General features: G+C 36.6%; 1 protein-coding gene and 1 pseudogene across 2 annotated transcripts in view; one reads left to right on the top strand and one right to left on the bottom strand.

Moving 5' to 3' along the window:
• Positions 1-21,891, top strand: part of LOC105043175 (protein fluG) — a 48,834-nt gene that overhangs the window by 19,314 nt on the left and 7,629 nt on the right. For both annotated transcript variants that reach the window (XM_073256131.1, XM_073256132.1), the window contains 8 exons: positions 1,152-1,324; positions 3,046-3,166; positions 3,245-3,297; positions 3,375-3,504; positions 10,434-10,579; positions 11,092-11,283; positions 16,428-16,660; positions 20,007-20,149. In XM_073256131.1, coding sequence (XP_073112232.1) covers positions 1,152-1,324; positions 3,046-3,166; positions 3,245-3,297; positions 3,375-3,504; positions 10,434-10,579; positions 11,092-11,283; positions 16,428-16,660; positions 20,007-20,149 — 1,191 coding nt within the window. The remainder of the gene's footprint in view (positions 1-1,151; positions 1,325-3,045; positions 3,167-3,244; positions 3,298-3,374; positions 3,505-10,433; positions 10,580-11,091; positions 11,284-16,427; positions 16,661-20,006; positions 20,150-21,891) is intronic.
• On the bottom strand, positions 5,923-6,614 carry LOC140856912 (uncharacterized; annotated as a pseudogene).

Here is a 21,891-nt window from a genome sequence, read left to right as displayed (position 1 = left end):
ATCACGTGGCTGCATAGGTTTTCATATATATATATATATACACACACATATACATATACATATACATATATATATATATGTATATATATATATATATGTGTGTGTATATATATATATATATACACACACATATATATATACATATATATATATATATATATATATATATATATATATATATATATATATATATATGTATATATATATGTATATGTGTGTGTGTGTGTATATATATATATACACATATACATATACACATATACATATATATGTATATATATATATATATGTGTGTGTGTATATATATATATATATACACACACATATATATATATACATATATATATATATATATATATATATACATGTATATATATATATATACATATATATATACATGTATATATATATATACATATATATATACATGTATATATATATATACATATATATACATATATATATATATATATCTGTGTGTGTGTGTGTATACATATATATATATATATCTGTGTGTGTGTGTGTACATATATATATATATATGTGTGTGTGTGTGTGTGTGTATAATACATACACACACACACACATATATATATATATGTATACACACACACACACACACACATATATATATATATATGTACACACACACACACACACACACACACACACACACACATATATATATATATATGTACACACACACACACACACACACACACACACACACACATATATATATATATATATATATATATGAGGAACCATGGTCTGTTGTAATTGTTAGTACTTAATATGGGGTGTGTCTACATCTTTGTGAACTTTTGTGATAAGTGACCGTGCTTCTTATCCTACATAGAATTAGACTATTTGAAACATCTTGACTTAAAACCAGGCCTGACTGCCTCTGCACTTTTATTTTTCACAACAGTCAATGCATAATAACTATAAAAACATAGGATAGTTGCCTAGAGTACCTTAAACTGCATGCCTGGATGGGATGCTATGAATTTTACCACATTCTATACTGCAATACGACATGTACGTGAATAGCTTTTGATTTTCCTCCACATTTTCCATTACATGCTGCTTGAAAGTTGAACAAAAATTTCATCTTATAAATTGATAACCTATATCTACTGCTTATTCAGGTTGTCCCAGCAAAGCGTTTTTATGAAGTTGTTAAAGACATAGGTGTGGGCTTGACTCATGCATCGATGGGAATGGCTTCATTTTGTGATGGTCCAGCAGAAGAGACCAATCTAACTGGTGTGGGTGAGATCAGACTGATGCCAGATTTATCAACAAAATATAGGATTCCATGGTATAGAGAATTTTTTCTAACATGTTTTCTACTATTGAATATTTGCATATTTCTGTAAGTTTCTTCTTAAGTTAATATTTCTATTTCTTGTTATTATTTTTAGGATAAATTACAAGAACACCCCGTCAATTTTAGTCCAATTTTCATTACACCCTTTGACTTTAAAAAGTATCAAATTAGTCTTTCAAGTTTTTGAGATGTTCTAAAATGGTTCTACCGTTCACTTACCAACAAATGGTGTTTAGCTTTCTGTTTCAATAGATGAAAAATATCCTTATATAGGAGGGATCACCGACGACAAATGGATGGAGATAAAGACGGCCACCCTGGAGAGGGAGAGCAGGGTTATGGAGGTCGGCGTGGAGGGGGAAGGCGGCATCAAAGGCCTCATAAGTGGCATTGGAGGAGAAGAAAGAGGAGGAAAAGGGATTAGGAGGAAGATGAGGGGGAAGGAGGGGTCATCGGCGAAGAAAAGGTGAAGGTGGATGGAGAGGGCTCATGGACGGGCTTGAGGAGGAAGATGAGGAGAAGTAGATAAGGAGAAAGGAGAGGGAGAAAGAGGGGTCGCTGCCAAGGAGGGACTGAGGTGGAGAGAGCTGCTATGGAGGGGTCATGGATGGGCTTGGAGAAAGAAGAGGAGAAGTAGATCAAGAGAAAGGGGAGTTGGAAGAAGGGGTCACCAAAGATGAATGGGTGGGGGTGGAGGTGGAGGGGAGGGCTCATGGACGGGCTTGGAGGAGAAGGATGACGAGGAGAAGTAGGTGAGGAGGAAGGGAATGAGGGGTCACTGGTGAGGAAGGGGCGGAGGTTGAGGTAGCTGCTGTAGAGAGGAATGGATTATGGGTGGGCTTAGAGGAGGAGAAGTGGGAGAGGAGGAAGGGGAGGAGGAAGAAGGGGTCGCTGGTGAGATGGGCGAAGGTGAAGGGAGCCATTGTGGAGGAGAGGGCTCATGGGTAGGCTTGGAGGAGCAAAAGAAGTAGATGAGGAGAAAAGAGAGGAGGGGGGAGGAGGAGTTGCCAACGAGGAATGGATAGAGGTAGAGGGAGCCACCATAGAGGGAGAAGGCTCATGGGCGGGCTTGGAGGAGGACGATGAGAAGGAGGTGAGGAGGATGGAGGGACGTTGGCGTCAGAGGTGGAGAAGGAGAGCAATCAAAGAGGAATGAGGGAGGAGATAGAGATAAGGATAGTTTGGGCATTTTATAAATGATGATATCATGTGATGGTCATGTAATATTATTCCGTTAATGGAGGTAAACAATAGGATGACTTTGGAACATCTCGAAAATTTGAAGGGCTAGTTTGACACTTTTTAAAATCAAAAGGATATAAGTGAAATTGGGCTAACGTTGAGGGCGTGTTTCTGTAGTTTATCTTTATTTTTATTAGATATATTTTCAAACTGAAAGAATGTTATCCACTTACTATCATTCCAATGAATATTATGTTGTTGCTCATGTATAAGAATGCCAACTTGAAGCCTGGATCACATGAAAACATGATTAAGCTGTAATATTAGGATCTTATTTATGTATACCGATATTACTTGCAAAATATTAATCATTAATGCATGCCATTGCACATCTATGTCATTGCACATGGTTCTAAATTCTAATATTATTGAGTGTGCACTATGTAATAATTCTAAATTTGTGCTCTTTGAATGAGAGATATTTTGTGAGTCATTTTATTCAAATTCAAATTTATCTTTGGGCTTAATAGGTCAAGACAAGAGGAGATGGTATTGGCTGACATGCACATAAAGCCCGGTGAAGCTTGGGAATATTGTCCAAGGAATGCCTTGCAAAGAGTCATAAAAATATTGAAAGATGAATACGATCTGGTGCATATGGAAGCTTTCAGTTAAATATGCACTTTAATATTCATTTTGCTTATATACCCAGTTTTGCTTAATGTGTAGGTTGTGAACGCAGGCTTTGAAAATGAGTTTTATCTCCTCAAAAATGTTGTAAGGTATACTTTTCAGTTAGTCCCTTTTACGCTCAAATGTTTGCTCTCATTCTGGGTCTTAGCTCAAAGAACATGTGCAGAGAAGGGAAAGAACAGTGGGTCCCATTTGATATGACCCCTTACTGTTCTACTTCAGGATTTGATGCTGCATCTCCCATTTTACAAGAAGTAAAATCTGCTCTTGAATCCATGGATATTTCAGTTGAGCAGGTAACAATATATATATATATATCCATCATGTATGTTTATTTTCTTTTCTTTGCAGATAATGTGCTATGTCTACCTCAAAAAATGTGCTTATAGCCTTCAATTTGAGCCGGATAAGTTAAATACTTTGAACTTTAAAGGATAAATGGAATATTTTTGTGGCAACTCAAGTGCTTGAAATGTCAAGTAAAAGTTTGCACTGTGTTGAAAGTCCTTCTGAAACATGATTGAATTATTTCTAAATTCTATCATGTATCTTGATTAACCCAATGTTGCTTAACAGCCTGAGTAAATTTATCATGCATTTCATTTTGACAATCATGATATTCCAACCTAATGATGAACTCTAATTACAGAATAGCCCAGGATAAGACCTTTTGTTAATACACAAAATTAAAGGAAGGAATTAATGAGAATTATTGGGAAGATAATTCGACAAATGATAGTCATCTATGAAGAAAGAATGACTATGTCTTGGTTATATATAAAAAAAGAATGTCATTAAGATGAAAATTCATGATTCATATGCTAATACATCATTTGTGCTATTATTTTGCTTCTTGTTCTTGCTGGTGCTTCTTAAATCATATAGTTTGTACCAAGGTCCGCTGTACCGATACTGGAGTACGTACCGGCATCGGGTTGGTATGGTATGATATCGGTATCGTATCGTACCGACACACGATACGCTCCGGCACACCGGTTCGATACCGGTATAATTTTTGTTTTGTTTTATTTTTTTTTGGGTCTTCAAGTTATTAATTCATAAATAGAACCCCAAAATTACATTATATTGCATATTATTGACATATTTGGATTCAATTTTTGAGTTTGATAGCAATACAGGGACTCTTGATCCAAAATTTTAAATATGTATTTATTTACATTATATTATAACTCAACATCCTAAAATTAAAAAAAAATATATAAATGTGCATTAAAATGTATCTAAACTTTTAAAGTACAAAACACAAAAAAATGATATACTAACCTCAAGATCTGCTCTACATTTAATATCTCGTCGAGTGTCTATGACATTCGTAGATATATGGATCATTGGCATAATCTGAAAGAACATCAGTCCAATCTTCTAACCAAGATGCACTGTACTCCTGAATATTCATCCCATAAGACATCCTCTCTGGATTGTAAGACATATCAGATCTCTCACTCAAACTTTGGCTCTGAAAAATATCCTCGAGATGATAGTATGGTTGTGGAGAAATCCATTCGAATATACAGGTAGCAAAATCTGATCTGTAAAATGCTCCAGGCTGCATAGGATAGTAACCACTAGAAGACGATGCCTCAGATGCACCATATCTATATGAATTATAAGGTGACTGCGGGTAATAGGATCCATAATGCAAGAATGATTCAGATACATCTATGGATCTTACTCCACATGCAAGATCGTCTGCACCTGCATCATGTGCTGGACGATCTCTAGGAGCCCATCGTTTATATGAAATTGGCTCTCCACAGTCTCTACCGACTTGTCTACCATGGTCTCTATTTTGTATGACATGTATAAACTGGGACTCATCGGTGAATCGAATATCATCCTGCGACTGTCTCATAAGTAGTGGTCTCCTGTCCTCTAGTTTTTTTCTGATCATCAGATCCATGACTACTAGTATCATCATCACTCTCCATGATCTTCGAATCTGAACCAGATAGTTTCTGTACTCTCGAGAGTGGCGCACGTGCAACTATCTTTTCTTTTTTTCTCTTGTGCCCCTCTGTGACTGAGTTTCTTATGATTGGAAGGATGGATGTCTTGTTGCTGACTGCCGATCTCGTCTCAACATTTGTCGCTCAAATTTCTGCGAGGATGTATCGGACAAAGAGTCATGTGATGAATGAGTCTCCTGTGTCCCCTCAGGCTGTGGCTGATCAGTCGGAACCTTATTTAGAATATTTCTTTCTGCCCATTGTCCTGGATTCATCCTGATCTCCCTAGCTACCATACTGGCTGGTCGTGAAGGGGATCCTGGCTCATCAAGCTCTGGCTCCTGCTGCTGACCTGCAAGCCATCCGATGATCGGATCGTCGTCTTCGTCAGTATAATCTAGTGTCGGATCAGTGACTTCAGTTGTACTTCCTCCTGAATGCATTTTAGCATCAATTAAAGATTATAGTGAACATATATAAGATCATTGAGACATTTTTGTATCAGACGATTTCTCTGTTTGCTGTGGATAAGGACGAAAGTCGATCAATTATGCTTACAGCCACTAGCGGAGACTGTCTGGGAAAGAATGTGGACAGTCACACCTCTCAAATATTCTGCAGACATTCCAAAATAAATCCATTATTCAGCTGCAAAAGCAAAATTACATATCAAATTTTATGATATTATTAGGCATTTGATGTCAATCTATGCTGCTCATTATTGATATGTAATTTATCTGGATTCATCTATTTTTTGCTTACGATAGCTGATGGGATTTCAAAGCTGTCTGATCTCTCTCTAAACTGTTTCGTCTGTCAAAAAAATATATTTATTAAATTTATAAATATATCGTTGAGTACAGATCGAATTCAGTTGAATAATCACATCTGTTTTAAACTAGCATACCTCTTGCAGACACAACGATGCGATTTCTGGATCGGGCACCATCTTATATATCACATTACGAAGAGCAGCAAAAAGCTCGTTATCCATATCTATCCCAGGAATGATATACTGAAATCTCAGATTCAAATAATAAGCCGCAGATAAATTCTATAATTGATTAAATACACTTTTACAAGTATAAAAAAAAATATTTTAAAATATTCTTAAATCCGTGCTTATCGATTAGATGCAAATCTCTATCCATCTGATGGTCCCAACGGCGCTCAATGATGTTAATAAATTCTTGAGCATGCTTCGGATCATTCTCACTAATCTGTTTTTTTGTCCTCTCCATCGTGTAATATAAGAAGCCCATCTGGGGGTATCTTTCACTATCCACGATGCGAAGCACCTCATATAATGGCTTAATAGCCTTCACGATCTTCTTAGCCTGCTGTCAGAATGACTGACTCATCACCAAGTTCTTCACATGACTTTCATTAGTGCCGGCCCTCGCATATCTGCTCTCCTGCCACTTGGCACTGACAAACATCGACGTAAGGTTGTTTTTTTCTGAAGAAGACTATCAAGTGCTATGTAGTTGGTAGCAAATCGTGTGATATCTTGTCTTAAGATCTCCTCCCAGTATATGTCTGCATCAATGAAAGGGCCCATGTGTGATTGTAGATGAATCTAGTAATAGTCTGGGCCAAGGTATGTTGAATCGGTACCGTCGGCCGTTTCGATTGATCGATGGTACGGTTCGGTATGGTTTTATACCATACCAAACCGACGATCCGAACCGGAAGAAAAAAAGAGAGAAATAGAGGAGGGAAAGAGGAAAAAAAAAGAGGGGGGGAAGGAGCCGGCGGGGCCGTCGGACGGCCTCCGACTGGCCGTTGTGGCCGTCGGAGGGCGCAATCCATGCGCGCGGCACCGCAGGCGTGAAACAGGGGCATCGTCCCTGTTTCGCAAATTTTTTTAAAAAACATGGTTTTAAGTGAAGCCGGCTTCACGATTTTTATTTTTTTTTAAAAAAATTTTTAAGTCGGCAACCCAATTGTCGATTTTATAAGTTTAAAATAAAAAAAAAGAAAAAATCAAAACAGACGTCGTCTGTTTCGAAAAAGAAGAAGGGCTCGACCGCCCTCAGACCGTCGGCGTCGGCTCGTCGGCCACCGGGAGCCTCGCAACGGAGGCACCGTCCGTCCAGTAGATTCTTCACCCCCTCTTCGAGTGCTCTCTCTCTTTTTGCTCTCTTGAAAGCTCTATCGGGCGATACGAGGCTCGGAAGCCCTCCGACGGCCGCAGCCGGCCCCCGCTGGCCTCCAGCGGCTCCCACCTTCCTCCCCTCCCCTCTCTTTCTTTCTCACTTTTCGTTCTTTTTTCTTCGGTACCACCGGTGTACCGATTTTATCGGCCGAATTGTGCTGGTTCTTTGTCGGTCCGGTACGAGATGGGGTGTATCGGTCGGTTCGGCACGGTATGGCAAACCTTACTCTGGGCAATCTCCACTACCTGCTGCATCCTACGAATCTTTTCAATATCCATCAATATAAGATCAATGCAATATGCAGCACATGAGATCCAGTATATCCGCGGTCGCTGCTCCATCAGCAACTCTTCGACAGTCTTATATTGTGGCCCATTATCTGTGATGACCTGCATGACATACTGCTCACCCACTGAATCAATCACTTCTTCCATCAGATCAAGGATATATGTGGCATCGTGCGTTTTATCTGAAGCATCAATTGATTTATGACAAAAATATTTTTTCATCATAATATGTCAAAAAATTAATGATGCTCCGTCTAGTAGGATCGGTCCAACCATCGCACATTACTGTCAGTCCGTATGTAGGTCATTTATTCTTGTAAGAAGCAATCCATCTCTGCAGATCCTCTTTGTTACTATCAAGAAGCTGACCATAGATGTCCTTAGGTCCTGACGGATCTACACCATGGCCGGCAGCCTCTATAGCTGAAATGGCAGATTGATAGTAAGGATTGCGTGCTGCATTTATTGGAATATGGCTGAAATGAAACTATGATTCAACAGCTCGTCACATATCCTTCTTATCCTTTTTCACCATAGTGTCAATCCTCTGCTGCTTTAAATCTTTATTAGGAAAAGCATGTGAATCTAAATCATGGATGGTGGCTCCTGCTGGAATATCTCTAGAAGACCTCCTCCTACTACTAAAAGCTCCCTCTACCACCAGACTCTCTGATTAAGGTAGTCCTCCTGAATTCGAATTCTTCCCCACCAATCGTTGATTTAGATCCCGATTTGTAGTATGATGGTTCAAATCACTCTCTATACCTGGCCATCTCTTTCTGTCGGTATTGATCAACCAAGCTTGCCTGAATGGCAGTCTCAATTTGTGTCTCCTCATCATCTGGAGCGGAAGCCTCCTCTGACTCTCTAAAGTGATAAAAAGATGATTTTGTAACTCGACGGTCTACTTCCATCCTCTTTTGCTTTACTCTTTCCTTCGCTGCTTTTGAATCAGCAAAATGCTTCTTCATCAACTATCGGATTTTCTGTGGGCATTTCCGACACATGGACACATCAGGATAACCATCAGTCAAGTGCTGCTTCAACCTAGTCACCCCTCCTACTTTGAACTCTGTGTTGCACCATTTGCATCTTCAATGATGCCGAGCCGAGAGCATCTCGTCATGATCCCAACTAATGTCACGCTTTGAATATTTCTTCTTACTCATTTCTGCAAATATAACAAAACACGACAGTTTAATAATTATTAAAAAATATTATATATAAATTTAAAAAAATTTCAATAATAATTTTAAAACTCATAAATTCAAAAAAAATATGTCATATCCTTCAAATAATATTTTTGAATTAACTATAATGTATACTAATTTTATATATTTTTTATTTGATAATATTTTTTTATTATTTAAATAATTATAAAAATATTTTTTAATTTTAAAAATTTTAAAAAAATCCGAGGTTAGATTCAAGTAAGCTTGAATCATTCTAAACATGATTCTGAAACTTTGATTTTTTATTTTTTTAATTTATTTTTTAATAATTTTTTTAATGAATAAATATATATATTTAAAATATATATATAATTAATGAAAGTCAACGAATGTCACATTTTGAATTTTTTTTTTTACAAATTTCTGCAAGTATAACAAAACACGGTAATTTAATAATTATTAAAAAAATATTTATATATAAATTCAAATAAATTTTAATAATAATTTTAAAACTTATAAATAAAAAAAAATATGTTATATGCTTCAAATAATATTTTTGAATTAAGTAAAATATAACACTATTTTTACATATTTTTTTTAATAATATTTTTTTATTATTTAAATAATTATAAAAATATTTTTTAATTTAAAAAAATTTAAAAAAATTCGAGGTTAGATTTAAGTAGTTTGAATCATTCTAAACACGATTCTGAAACTTTGATTTTTTATTTTTTTGAATTTATTTTTTGAATTATTTTTTGAATTATTTTTTTATGAATAAATATATAAATATTTAAAAAATATATAATTAATGAAAATCAATAATTTTAGTGTCATCATATATATCTTCGAAAGATCTATCACATATGATCAAATTATATCAAAATCAAAAAATTTTGGCATGATTTTCTCTTATTTTCATACTTTTTTGTTCTTATCCTTTTTTTAACAACAAAAACATAAAAAATAAAATATTTACTAAATGAATAATACATTACCTTCCGGCCAAAAATCAGCGTCTCTTCGATCCAATGCTGCAATTTAACAAAATTTTTTTCTCTTTTTTTAATTTTTTCATCGTCTCGTTTTCCTCTCAAACGAGCTCGAGAGTTCTGAGAGAGCTCTCGGGTCTCTCAGACAAACCACCTAGATTGTCACTAAAAGACAGTCCAGATCCCACTACAAACCCCCCCACACCCTCCCCCACGTGAAGCTTGTCGGTACGGTTCGGTTCAACGCCGAACTGAACTGTACCGAGCCATACCGTCCGGTTTCGGACGGTATGGCGTCGGACCGTGCCGAACCGCCGGGTTTGGTGCGGTTTGAAGCTATTTTTCGGAAAAAATGGCCGAACCAGATCGGCTGGCCGCCGGTCCAGTTCGATACGCCCCGTATCGGGCGATTCGGCCTGGTACAGCATTCCTTGGTTTGTACTTTGATAATTCAATTGTTCTTTGTTAATCTATGTGATTATTAATTATCTTAATTGAAGCAACCATATTCACTGTAATCTGTGACATTTTGTATATGCTTGAAGTGTTGTTACCTTTGATATTGTATCTGAAATATACCATTTCTACCTGGTCACTTAAGGGTAGCCTATTAGTGTATCTATTTTATTAAATCTTCTGTCATGGCAGCTACATGCAGAATCTGGAAAGGGACAGTTTGAAGTAGCATTGGGGCATACACCTTCGAATCTTGCAGCTGATAAATTGATCTATGCTCGTGAAGCTATCAAGGCCATTGCAAGAAAGCACAAATTATTAGCAACCTTTCTTCCAAAGTAAGTTTATGCTTCCGATCATTGTTGGGGAGGGTAAAGGAAAGAAATGATAACATATTGCAGATGCTAAGATTACGTTAAGGAGAACCATGTAAGATGATATGGGTATATGCAACAAAGATTAGAGCATTGTTTGAGGAAAATGTAAATGTCAAATTGAAGATAATGCAAAGAACCAGAGATGTAATCAGTAGTAGACTCCACTGTTACCCGGACACATGACACCGGTGTCAACTGTTAGTTGCATATGTGATTTTTCAAAAGATTGGACATGGTGACATGTCCATATTATATAAGATGTGTCCTTAAGAATGTATATAAAATAAGTAATTTTTTGGATCAACTGCTTTGTGATTTCCTAGAATTCATAAATCCTTGTCAAATGTTATCTTAGACTTGAAAACTTAATAGGTATAGGTGCCAGGTATCCTGACATTTCTGATGGTAGATTTCCAAATTATAACTTCTAGTCTTGGCATCTTCTTTTCATCTCTTTCTATTTATTTCCATAGGTACTACTTGGATGATATTGGCTCTGGATGCCATGTGCATTTAAGTTTGTGGCAGAATGGCAAGAATGTTTTTATGGGATCCGAGGTACCACAAACTCAATATGGAATGTCAAAAGTTGGGGAGCAGTTCATGGCAGGAGTTTACTATCATCTTAGTTCAATCTTAGCATTTACAGCTCCACTTCCAAATAGGTGACATTTCCCTTATTCAATGATATTTCTTAATCAGGGATGATATATTTTTAGTGATATGAATAATTGCTGTGACAGTTTTATGCTTGATATAATTAAGTGCTTGTCGAGCCTCTGTGAGCTGTTCTTTACTGCTATTGAAGATTGCATGTTTGAAGTATACTTCTATATATGGTTTATTTTTGTATTACTGTTTCTATTTAGACCAAAAAATGATTGAAGATTGATTGATAAACAATGGGCAGTGCTTTGCAGGTCCATCAAGCATTGATTGCATTGGTTACTCATTCATCGTGCAAGTAAAAGTTGACTGTGTAAAGCTATTTATTTAATATTTATATTACTCAAGGAATTAAGAACAGTCCCTACGATTATTAAAGAGAACTATAAAGAAGAAGAATAACTAAAAGTTAAAATACAATTTAAGAAAAAATAACTGAAGGATAAAGTTATTATGTACAAGAGGCAAAAAGACCTTAAAACATCTGGATTGTGCATTGGATGGTTGTTGGAAGGGAGTTTATAAGATAATAGTTTTCTAATTGCTTTTTGAACATTATTTTCTTTTTTACTTTTTCTATATAAAGGTAAGGAAGATCAAGCTTGTGGAATTTTCCATGTCTGAATTCTTGATTAGGCATATCCCAATAATTGGACCCAGAATCTCCTCCAAACAAAGGAGGTGTATGACCATTGGGGATTGCCCTATTCAACCAATATGTTCACTTGCTAATTCTATGTCTACTCACTATGTACTTTCCCATGTAATCTTCAAGTGCCTTGTACCCTCTCTACGCATTTCATTATCTAATCTTCATGCTCCACATATATTTCTCCATCACTCCTTACCACATAATTTAGGGGAAATAACTTGGTTTGATCAATTCTTAACTTCTATGATCTTTATAATGAATTTTATCTTAGGTTACACCCATTCATGCGATGTAAGCAACTCTTGTTGCCTGTCTTATAGACTCTCAAAGTTTATCGAGCAATGGCTTAGCATTAAAGAAAATATTTTGTTTTGCTTCATGAGCTTTCTAGGTGTTATCTTAATTATGGACTTTTTTTTTTTTTGCATGTGTACTCAAAAGTTTTGATTTGTGCACAGAATTCTACAATTATGCATTTTGCCTTTATGCCATTTCATATTTATATGCACCAATTCTCTTGCCATTTGCTACCATTAGTAGTTGTCAGCCAAACAGTGATCAGAGTCATCTTATCATGGTTAAAGGTTAACTTTGAATAGAAACATAGAACTACGCTTTAGTACACTTTTGGAGATGGTATGCGTCATTTTGCCAGTAAAGCTAGTTTCATAGCTAGTTAATGACAAGGGAATTTGTGCAAAATAAAAAAATATTTGAAAGGATAATTATGCAAAAGCCAAAGTTCTAGGGCCATCATGCAAAATTGAAACTCCTGTGGTGTAGATATGCAAAAATTCATATCGCCCTGAATGGGAATGCTTAATGAATGAAAATTCATATCGTTGAGCTCATATAGGTTGATCAAAGCCTGATGGTTATGGTTATGATGGACTTCGTTGTTGTTTAAACCAAGATTTGTCATGCCGATACTGGAGCCTGGACCAGTCGGCCAACGGTATAGTTCGGTGCTCTGTGCCATTTTGTCTCGAGCCGAATTGACATAACAGAGAGAACTAGAGAGTAGGGCTGGCAAAATATGATCCGACCTGTCAATCCGATCCGTGTTCGATCCACCATAAATAGGTTTGGATTTAGGCTAAACATGTTTGGGTCATAAACGGATCGATCCGTTTAACCCATTTAATAATTGAATCGGATATGGGTTTTAGATATTTGATCCGTTTAATTCGTTTAAGCTGTTTAATATTCAGGTTGAGTTGAGTCAGATAATCCATTTAACCTGTTTAACCTATTTCTGACCCATTTAACCCGACCTGTTTAATCTATTTAAGACCCATTTAACCTGCTTAAAATCTGTTTAACCTGTTTCTGACCTATTTAACTTATTTAACCCGTTTAACCTAATTTGACCTATTTAATAAACGGATCAAATGGGTCAGGTCGGGTCGGGTTACCTGTTTAATAAACAGGTTGGGTTCAGACTTGAAATTTTGACCCATTTAATAAACAGGTCGGATTTGGGTTGATCATTTTCTGACCCGATCTGTTTATGACCCGACCCGACCTGATTGCCACCCTTAGTGGGGAGAGGGAGAACTAGAGAGAGGAAGAGAGGGGGGAGGGAAGGAGAGGGAGAGAGTGGGGTTGCTGGTGGTGGCTGTTGGAGAGCTCCAGAGTCTTTCGAATGATCGGAGAAGTGGGGTAGAGGGAGAACTGGAGAGAGAAAAAGAGAGGGGGGGAGGGAGGGAGAGGGAGGAAAGGAGATAAAGAGGGTGGGGAGGCCGATGGTGGCTGCCGAAGGGCTACAAAGGCCTGGATTCTCCTCCTTGCCTTCCATCGGATTGAAACAAGGGTAATTGGCCTCTGTTTTGATCGCGATATATATATATATATATATAATATATATATATATATATAATATATATATATATATATATATATATATATTTTGCCAACTCATAATGAAGCCAACTCACATGGTTGTCAATTTCACCAAGTTGGCAAAAAAAAATATATCGCAATCGCAGTAGGGGGAACTTGCCCTTGTTTCAATTTGGTTAAGGGTGGGATGGAGGATCCAGCCCTCCGCGGCCCTTCGGCAGCTACCGTTGTCTTCCTCCCTCCTCCCTTTGTCTCTCTATTTTTTCCTCTTTAGGGCGGAGCTTTGGAGGCCTCGATGACCTCGGCGAGCCTTTGGTGGCCTCTCTAGCCTTTCCCTCTCCTTCCTTCCTCCCTTCTCTCTCTTCCTCTCTTTCCTTCTCCCTCTCCCCCTCCTTGCTAGTATCTTATTTTGAATGCTAGAACCATCCTAATTGGCCGCTAGTATGGTTTGGCACGCCCCGAACCATGTAGTTCTATCCGGTTTAGCGAACCATGGTTCAAATTGGTGGTAGCCACCCTTTGGTATCAATTTTAGGTGGTGGAAAGTCAGTACTAAAGTTCATTATATGTTGGTTGCAAAGTTGAAAGCAAGTCTAGGAGTCGGTGAAGTGCAGGTGTAGAGATATAGATATTCTAAAAACACTTTAACTAAGGAAATGCTCAAGTGGTGTAGGTTTGATAGCAAGGAGTTTCCTAAGTGGATATGTCACCTTTGGTAGAAGATTTTTGGTGCTTAGCAATGTGCAGCAGCTGCAGCTAAAAAATCAACTTTCTGATATGTACTCTTGTTAACCTAAGAAATAATATGAGGGGAGAGCTTGTCTATGCTCTAACATAGAATACATGGTTTCTATTCAATATTCAGGTCTTTTTATATGCATTAATAGTAGTGTCTTCTCGTAATTGCTTGCATACTAAATTGAAATTTGAAACCTTATTTTCATGCTTGTCGTAGCACATCGTTCATTGTAAGAAACATCAAGAAAATTGATTATATCTTTTAATAAAGGCCTTACAACACAAAAGGGCATCATAAACCAAATTTGTATGAATAGAGCTGATCTTCAACAATTATAGATGAATTTAGAGCATGACAAAGAAAATATATGATGGGTAGAATCAGTGGATCTTGCTTGCTTATAGATAATATTCTTGACAAGAATAATAAGGAAATTCTAGTTGATCAAAGCACTAACAAATGAAAATAGGAGCTTGTTAGTTTAGGCTCGTCCAGTACGAATGTTGTAAGATAGCAATCCCAAATGTATCATCGACATAACTTCCTCCATCTTGAGTTGTATTCCCTAACAATGTCAAGTCCATTTTATATGGCATGATCTTTTATTTTTGTTCATGAACTTGAATGAAGCCATCAACAAGGGTATGATGAACTAAGATCTTAGAAGAATTTTAAAGGATAAGATTCTAAACTTCTAACTGTGCAAATCAAATCAGATAATTTGCATGTAATGTTAGCGGTTAACATCTACATATCAAGGTTCTAAACATCTACATATTTTTTTCACGAACTTGGATGAAGCCAACAACAAGGGCATGGTGAACTAAGATCTTAGAAGAATTTTAAAGGATAAGGTTCTAAACTTCTAACTGTGCAAATCAAATCAGATAATTTGCATGTAATGTTAGCAGTTAACATCTACATATCAAGGTTAAGGTACAATGACAATTACATGATACCTTCAACTTCTTCTGATTATATTATATCTACTTTTCTAGGTATATGATCATGGGACTATAAGCAAACATCTAACATAGTAATATTTTAGAGCAGCAAATACAAAAAATTGATTTCAAGTGGCATCATATGATAATGTTTTAAATCTTAGTACCAGACTCTGTACTGGTAAGGTATTGGTATGTGCACCCCTATACTGAGTACCAACACATGGTACAGCATATACTAAACCCCCAACCGTACCAGTGCCATACTGGGTTGGTATGGTATTCCCCATGTCTGCCAGTATTGGTCAATGCTTAAAACCTTATTGTATAATACTTCTAGTATGGGTGCAGTGTTTCTGGCAGAGTCAATGATGCATCTTTGAAGAATTTTCTGTTTTTACAAGTCCTGCATGGAGACTTTATATAACTAGACTTGCTTGTATGTTCCTTATTTACTATTTTTCTCATGTTTCAGCCTTTCTGTGAAGTTCCATTAATCTTTCAACTCCGACTGGATTCATGGGCAGTTGCCTGTGGTTTGTTTAGAGCACATGTTTTTTATTTCATATATGTCCATGAGATTGTGAGCAAAACATACATAAATATGTTATGTATGTATATGTTTAAGGTGTGAGTTTGTGCACACTTCCATTAAAAGCATAATATACAATTTACTGCATGTAATTATGGGTTGCAGACTGTGTTCAGAATAATTTGAATCTGCATGTGTATTTTGTTTTTTTTATATGGCCCCAAATACTTTTGTGGGGTAATTTTATTTTAAATGTAACCTTCTTGGAAGTTTATATCAAACAGGAGTTATATTTGGTAATTTTGGTGGATATTAGATTGCCTTGTATTGCATGCTTTTGAATTTCAAAATTGGTTGATTTTCTTTATGCTGGAGTATTTTGTATTGCATAGTTTATTTTGATGTTTTAAATAATTTGAATGTGTTTTATGTAGTTATGACCGGATTAAACCAGATACATGGAGTGGAGCATATCTTTGTTGGGGAAAAGAAAACAGAGAAGCTCCATTGAGGACTGCATGCCCCCCTGGTGTGCCTAATGAGCTTGTAAGCAACTTTGAAATTAAGTCCTTAGATGGGTGTGCAAACCCGCACTTGGGCTTAGCTTCAATAATAGCTGCTGGGATTGATGGCCTTCGGAGAAGTCTTACCTTGCCTGAGCCTATTGGTATGAGTTTATTACAACACATACCCAAAAAAGTATTAGATTGAGACAAAAATTATCTTGTGACAGTGACTCTCTCTGAATACTCATGACAAGAAAATGATTATTTTCTCATATAAGTCATAAAACATACAATTTTCTTTGTCCTGCTTACATTAGGATGACCATATGCATCTCATGCATCCTAAAGAAATTTGGATACTGTTACACAAAACGAATCTCTCTCTTGATCCTAAGAGTGTTTTAGGGTTTTCAGTGATGATCTCTACAAGTAAGAATCCTATTCAACTATTATGGATATGCTCTCAAGAGCATGCATTAGCAAGGAGAATCTCCACTGGAACCTCTCTCTCTCTCTCTCTTCATGGGCACACCCCATGAGGGCCTCTACTCAACCCTAACATCAAGTATCGATGCTCAGCTATATGTTTGCTGCCAGGTCCCCACCCATGGTGTGGCTTGCAAGCAGCAGCAACAGCAATAGCTGAGCTGAGCCTCTCTGCAGTCTGGTGCGGCACACAGCAGGGAAGCGGGCCGCAAGATTACTGCTTCCCAGCCTCAGAAGGCACCATTTCAGCCAGAAAAGATAATAACAGTAGAGGAAATGATCAGTAGAAAAAAGAGTAAAATAAAACATTGGTCTTATATTTTTCTTCTGGAATAAGAAACTTGAACCTTTGTGAGAGTGGTGAAGCCAGTACGATAAAAGCAACTGAAAGCATAGTATAACACATGAAGGAAAAGCACATATGCACCCTGCTGGTACATGCAGGTGCATTTTTTTTTTCAACAAGGAAATAGCATATACTGGAATTTGGGTCACTTGGTGCATTGATTTATTGCAATAGTCCCAGCTTTCAACTCCACTCAGTCCTCTACTCAAATTACGTTTCACCCAAACAAACCCTCCCTAGCATTTCTCCCACACTTCTAAAGTAAGGCTACTTTGATGCTGCCAAGATAGCATGGCTCCTTTTACTAACAGGTGCAAACCTTCGGGCATGGCCCCAGGATTTCTCGTCCAACAAGAAATAGTGGCTGGACTATAATGAAATGTGGACCTAAAAAGTCTTGCCTCACAATGTGAGATGTAAGCATGGGGCATTCTCACAGGTTTGGGCCCATAAATACCATCTAGAAATCATCCAAGTTTGTCCAAAATGTTTGAAATAAGATGGTTCACATAAAACAATCATTTGCACTCCAGTTCCTTCATTATAACAACATATATTATTGGTCCTTGATAATCTGTTGTGAACCTTATCTAACTTTGCCAAAATATCTTATGTTTGTGTTAATCAGATATTGATGTTTGATCATATACCGGAGAAACTAAGGTTTGTCATCTCGATGTCAAACCTTGTACCGGTATCATGCTGGTATGATGTCGATACACTTGGTACGAGGTTTGGTTTAGGGTATTGGGACTGGGTATGCCCCTTGGATCGAGTGTTGGTTTGGCATCGTTACGGGTGGTACATACTAGTATGGCAAACCTTGGGAGATAGTGGATATCCTAATGATTTGTTTCTAGGTTTGTTCAGATATAGTTGAAGCACTTTGTCTAGGAAAAATGTTGTATGGTACAAATGCACTCCATCTTTTACCCCTTTAAGAATCCAATCAGAGTACATCTATTAAATTATTATATGTTTTTAGAAGAGGATATAAAAATTTCATTGTTCTAAGTAAGATTCACTATACTAGTCCGTATTGCCCCATATTGGGTATACCATACTATACTGATATCGAACTGGGACTTGATATTGGAGCTTAGTATGCCGAACCAACCCCCGTACTAGGCATACCAATACTATACTGGCATGGTGTTAGAATAGGTTCCGTTACTGAGACAACAAATCTTGGTTCTAAGCATTCCAAATTACCGATAAAGCTTCACTACTAGAATATATTTGATAAGGTAACTTTATCATACTCATTTGACAACTTGCCAATTTTAGATTTTAATTGTTTTATCAATAATCTTGACTAATTTAAAAATTATCCGTATTTAGGTCATGGATACCTTATTGAACAATCTTGCAAACCAAGTAGGCCAATTCAAACATCATGACTTGCTTCATGCAGCCTAGCCATCAAAGTATCATTGGTTAAAACTAGCACCCATGATTCCCTCATGTTGAGAACTTGGTAACTACAATCTTTTACATTAGGTGCCACACCTACTTAGGCACCTCTATAAAATCTTACTCCTACAACCAGTTCCTCAACATGCTTGACTTTTTTGATAGTGTCATCCACTTCCTTGCTCCCACACCTGAATCAGCTCCCATGCTTGCTTCAATTCTACTCTCACACTCATCCTAACTCCAATAACTATGGTCAACAGCATGCTGAGGACCATACAGGAGAACTTAGTCTTCCTGATAGTGTGGTTTCAAGTTTCAACCAAACTTGCTGTCAACTCTGGTTAATGTGTTACAAAACTTCCAAGTAGTGGTGCAGATTTCTACTCTGGCAACTGACATTCATGACCATCTTATTTTGTCACCATAAACAACAACAGACAAGACTCCCACTTCCACTCTAGTGAGGTTAAAAATAGGGAACAACAAATTGTTCTTTTATGAATTCACAATTTGATCAATAGGGTTTCCTGTAATGCTCGTCTTATGCTAGTGTATCATACAATTATGCTAGCATATCATACAATTAATTAACATCTAAATGCTAAATCATTCTATCGGTACCATATAGATGTCTCATACAACAAATGGTTGTTGGCTTTTCTAGGTTATTGTCTTCAACAATGATGAAATATATTGGGTATACATGCATACAGTATGGCAAGATACAAGCAAGCCTCTGAAAATTTGTTTTCTTGCATGCCTACATTCTATTTTTGATATTATGTTACATATTCCAAAGAGATATTGCATATTATTAGTTTCTCGTAATCTTTGATAAATTTCATGAGCATTTGTAGTTTCTATTATATTTTTATTTGGCTAGCTAAGTTTGCAGGATCATATTACTACTAGTTTACATTTCTTGGATTTACTGACCATTTGTTGTTGGTGCTTCAAGAGGAAATAGTGAATATTATTTTCTGTTTAACACTTAGTAATTAAGAGGCCCAGATGACATTTTTTTTTTTTTTTTGTTATTGTCTTATGGCTTGTTCTACTTCTGTTAGTGCTTGTGTCTTCAAATTTTTGAAGTTGTGAGTTGATAGAAGCCTGTACTTGTAGTTGCTTTTTTCATAAACTTAGTGAATATTACTTCTTCACTTTTGTGTCTCTCTTATGCAAACTCAAACGTTGCATTTATTGTCAGCAATAGGATTATCTTATTAACTGACAAATTTCTTGTTTTACTGATGGAACAGAAACAAATCCTTCTTTTCATGCTTCAAAACTTAGAAGGTTGCCAAAAGAATTGGGTGAATCTATAGAAGCACTTTCTGGGGATGAGATTTTGAACGAATTAGTTGGTGAAAAACTTGTAACTGCTGTTATAGGCATTCGCAAGGTACGCTCTTGGAAGTATTTTCTGTCATCTATTAATAAGCTTTTCAAGCTGAGTATTAGTCAATTTAATGTAGTCAGACATAAACTAACTCAAAAATTAGCAGGCATTGAACAACATAATGCATTTCTTATATCAATGTATATCAATTTTAGACATTTGTATAAAAAATTAACATTTTGCTTCAATTGAACCCAAAATAATCATGTATTTGTATAGAAACATAAAAAGTTCTGTCATGGATCATAAGGAGACGTGCTTTGTGTAGGTGACATGAGATTTAGCTTGAATTGTTGTTTGGAGGTCTCCTAGAGGAAATTTCATGTGAGGATAATTAAGATTTGACAAGATCCACAGTGACATGGTTCGATTGATTTCTTGTTTTGGTTGGATTTGGGATTTGAGTTTCAATTTTTCGTAACTCCCAGTTTATGAAGGGGCGAGAAAGCATTCTTCCATTCTATTGGCTTATTTCTTAGAACCTTTTTGTTTCAACCTCATAGAATTTTCAGTGATAAAATGGTTTGAGATAAGTTAAGGTAGACTTAAAAGGATAAACTAATAAACGTCTATATATTTAAGATTTTGCAAAAATTCCATGAGAAATCTCTATACAATTTATTGTAATTATTAGACCATTTCTGTTAAGTTAGAATGATTTGGTTAGTCTGATGTGTGCAATATGTGCGTGCATTTGAGAGCACAGACATGCACACACAGAGGGAGGGGGGAGTGATTGTCTACTGCCCCAGCTGGAAGATTCATGGTCAGTGATGCACACAGAAAATCGGCATGAATAATCATAATATACAACACCTATAACGGTCAGAAGTAAAATTTAAAGTCTTTCAGGTTTTCAACCATCCATCATGTAGTCACAATTTTTCCTTTTTTTTTTTTTAGTTACAGTATGAGTCATAATGTCGAACTTATGGTAGGCTGCATAATTAAGGATCCAAGGAGCTTAGTTGTTCCTTCAAAATTCTGTCATTTTGACTTTTGAGTACTTCCAAACCATAAATCAAATCAAACCATTTCTTGCCCATTGGAAAAATGGCTTGGCAGCAATTAGTTATAGGTCAGTAACCTCCAGAACTTTTGTTTTATTTTTAAAGAAGTATTTTTTTATCTTTGGACTATAAGTAATAGTATGGTTTCTTTATCCAGTAGGAACAACATATATTTTCATCAAGTTGGGGGCTCTAACTCTTCCCATAGATTTGTAGCTGTTCCAATTTGGCCAACAAAACTATCCCGATTTACAGCTAGTACAAATTGGAACAGCTACAAATTGGAACGTGTTGTTGGAGGGGAGGGGAGGAAAAGAAGGGACGATGTTGTTGGAGGGCCGTGGGGGTCTTCGTGGCTCTGTGTCATCAGATAGGATGTTTAATCGAGAGAGATAGAAAGAGAAGCGAGGGTATCGGAGGGAGGTGCACCGATGGAGAGACTGTAGGAGGGTGTCGGGTGGCCATCGTGGTCATTATGCGGTGGAAAAAACATAGGCGGTTGCCCCCTGTTAATCGTATTTTTTTTAAAAATGATGATGAATGTTGAAGCCGACAATGGGCTATTTCAGAAATTATTTTAAAAAATTGGAGAAACATTGAAGTCGGTAATGCATGTATCGGCTTCACTTCACTATGTGCTGGCTTCATTTAAGTAAAGAAACCTTTTGTCGGTTTTACTGTGGTCTGAATTTTTTAAAAAAATTCATGAAATAAGGATAATCGCTCCTATTTCAT

Source organism: Elaeis guineensis, chromosome 4 (assembly GCF_000442705.2).
Source record: "Elaeis guineensis isolate ETL-2024a chromosome 4, EG11, whole genome shotgun sequence".
Taxonomy (NCBI): domain Eukaryota; kingdom Viridiplantae; phylum Streptophyta; class Magnoliopsida; order Arecales; family Arecaceae; genus Elaeis; species Elaeis guineensis.
Note: the sequence above shows the minus strand (reverse complement) of the source record. Positions and strands in the feature narration are given on the sequence as shown.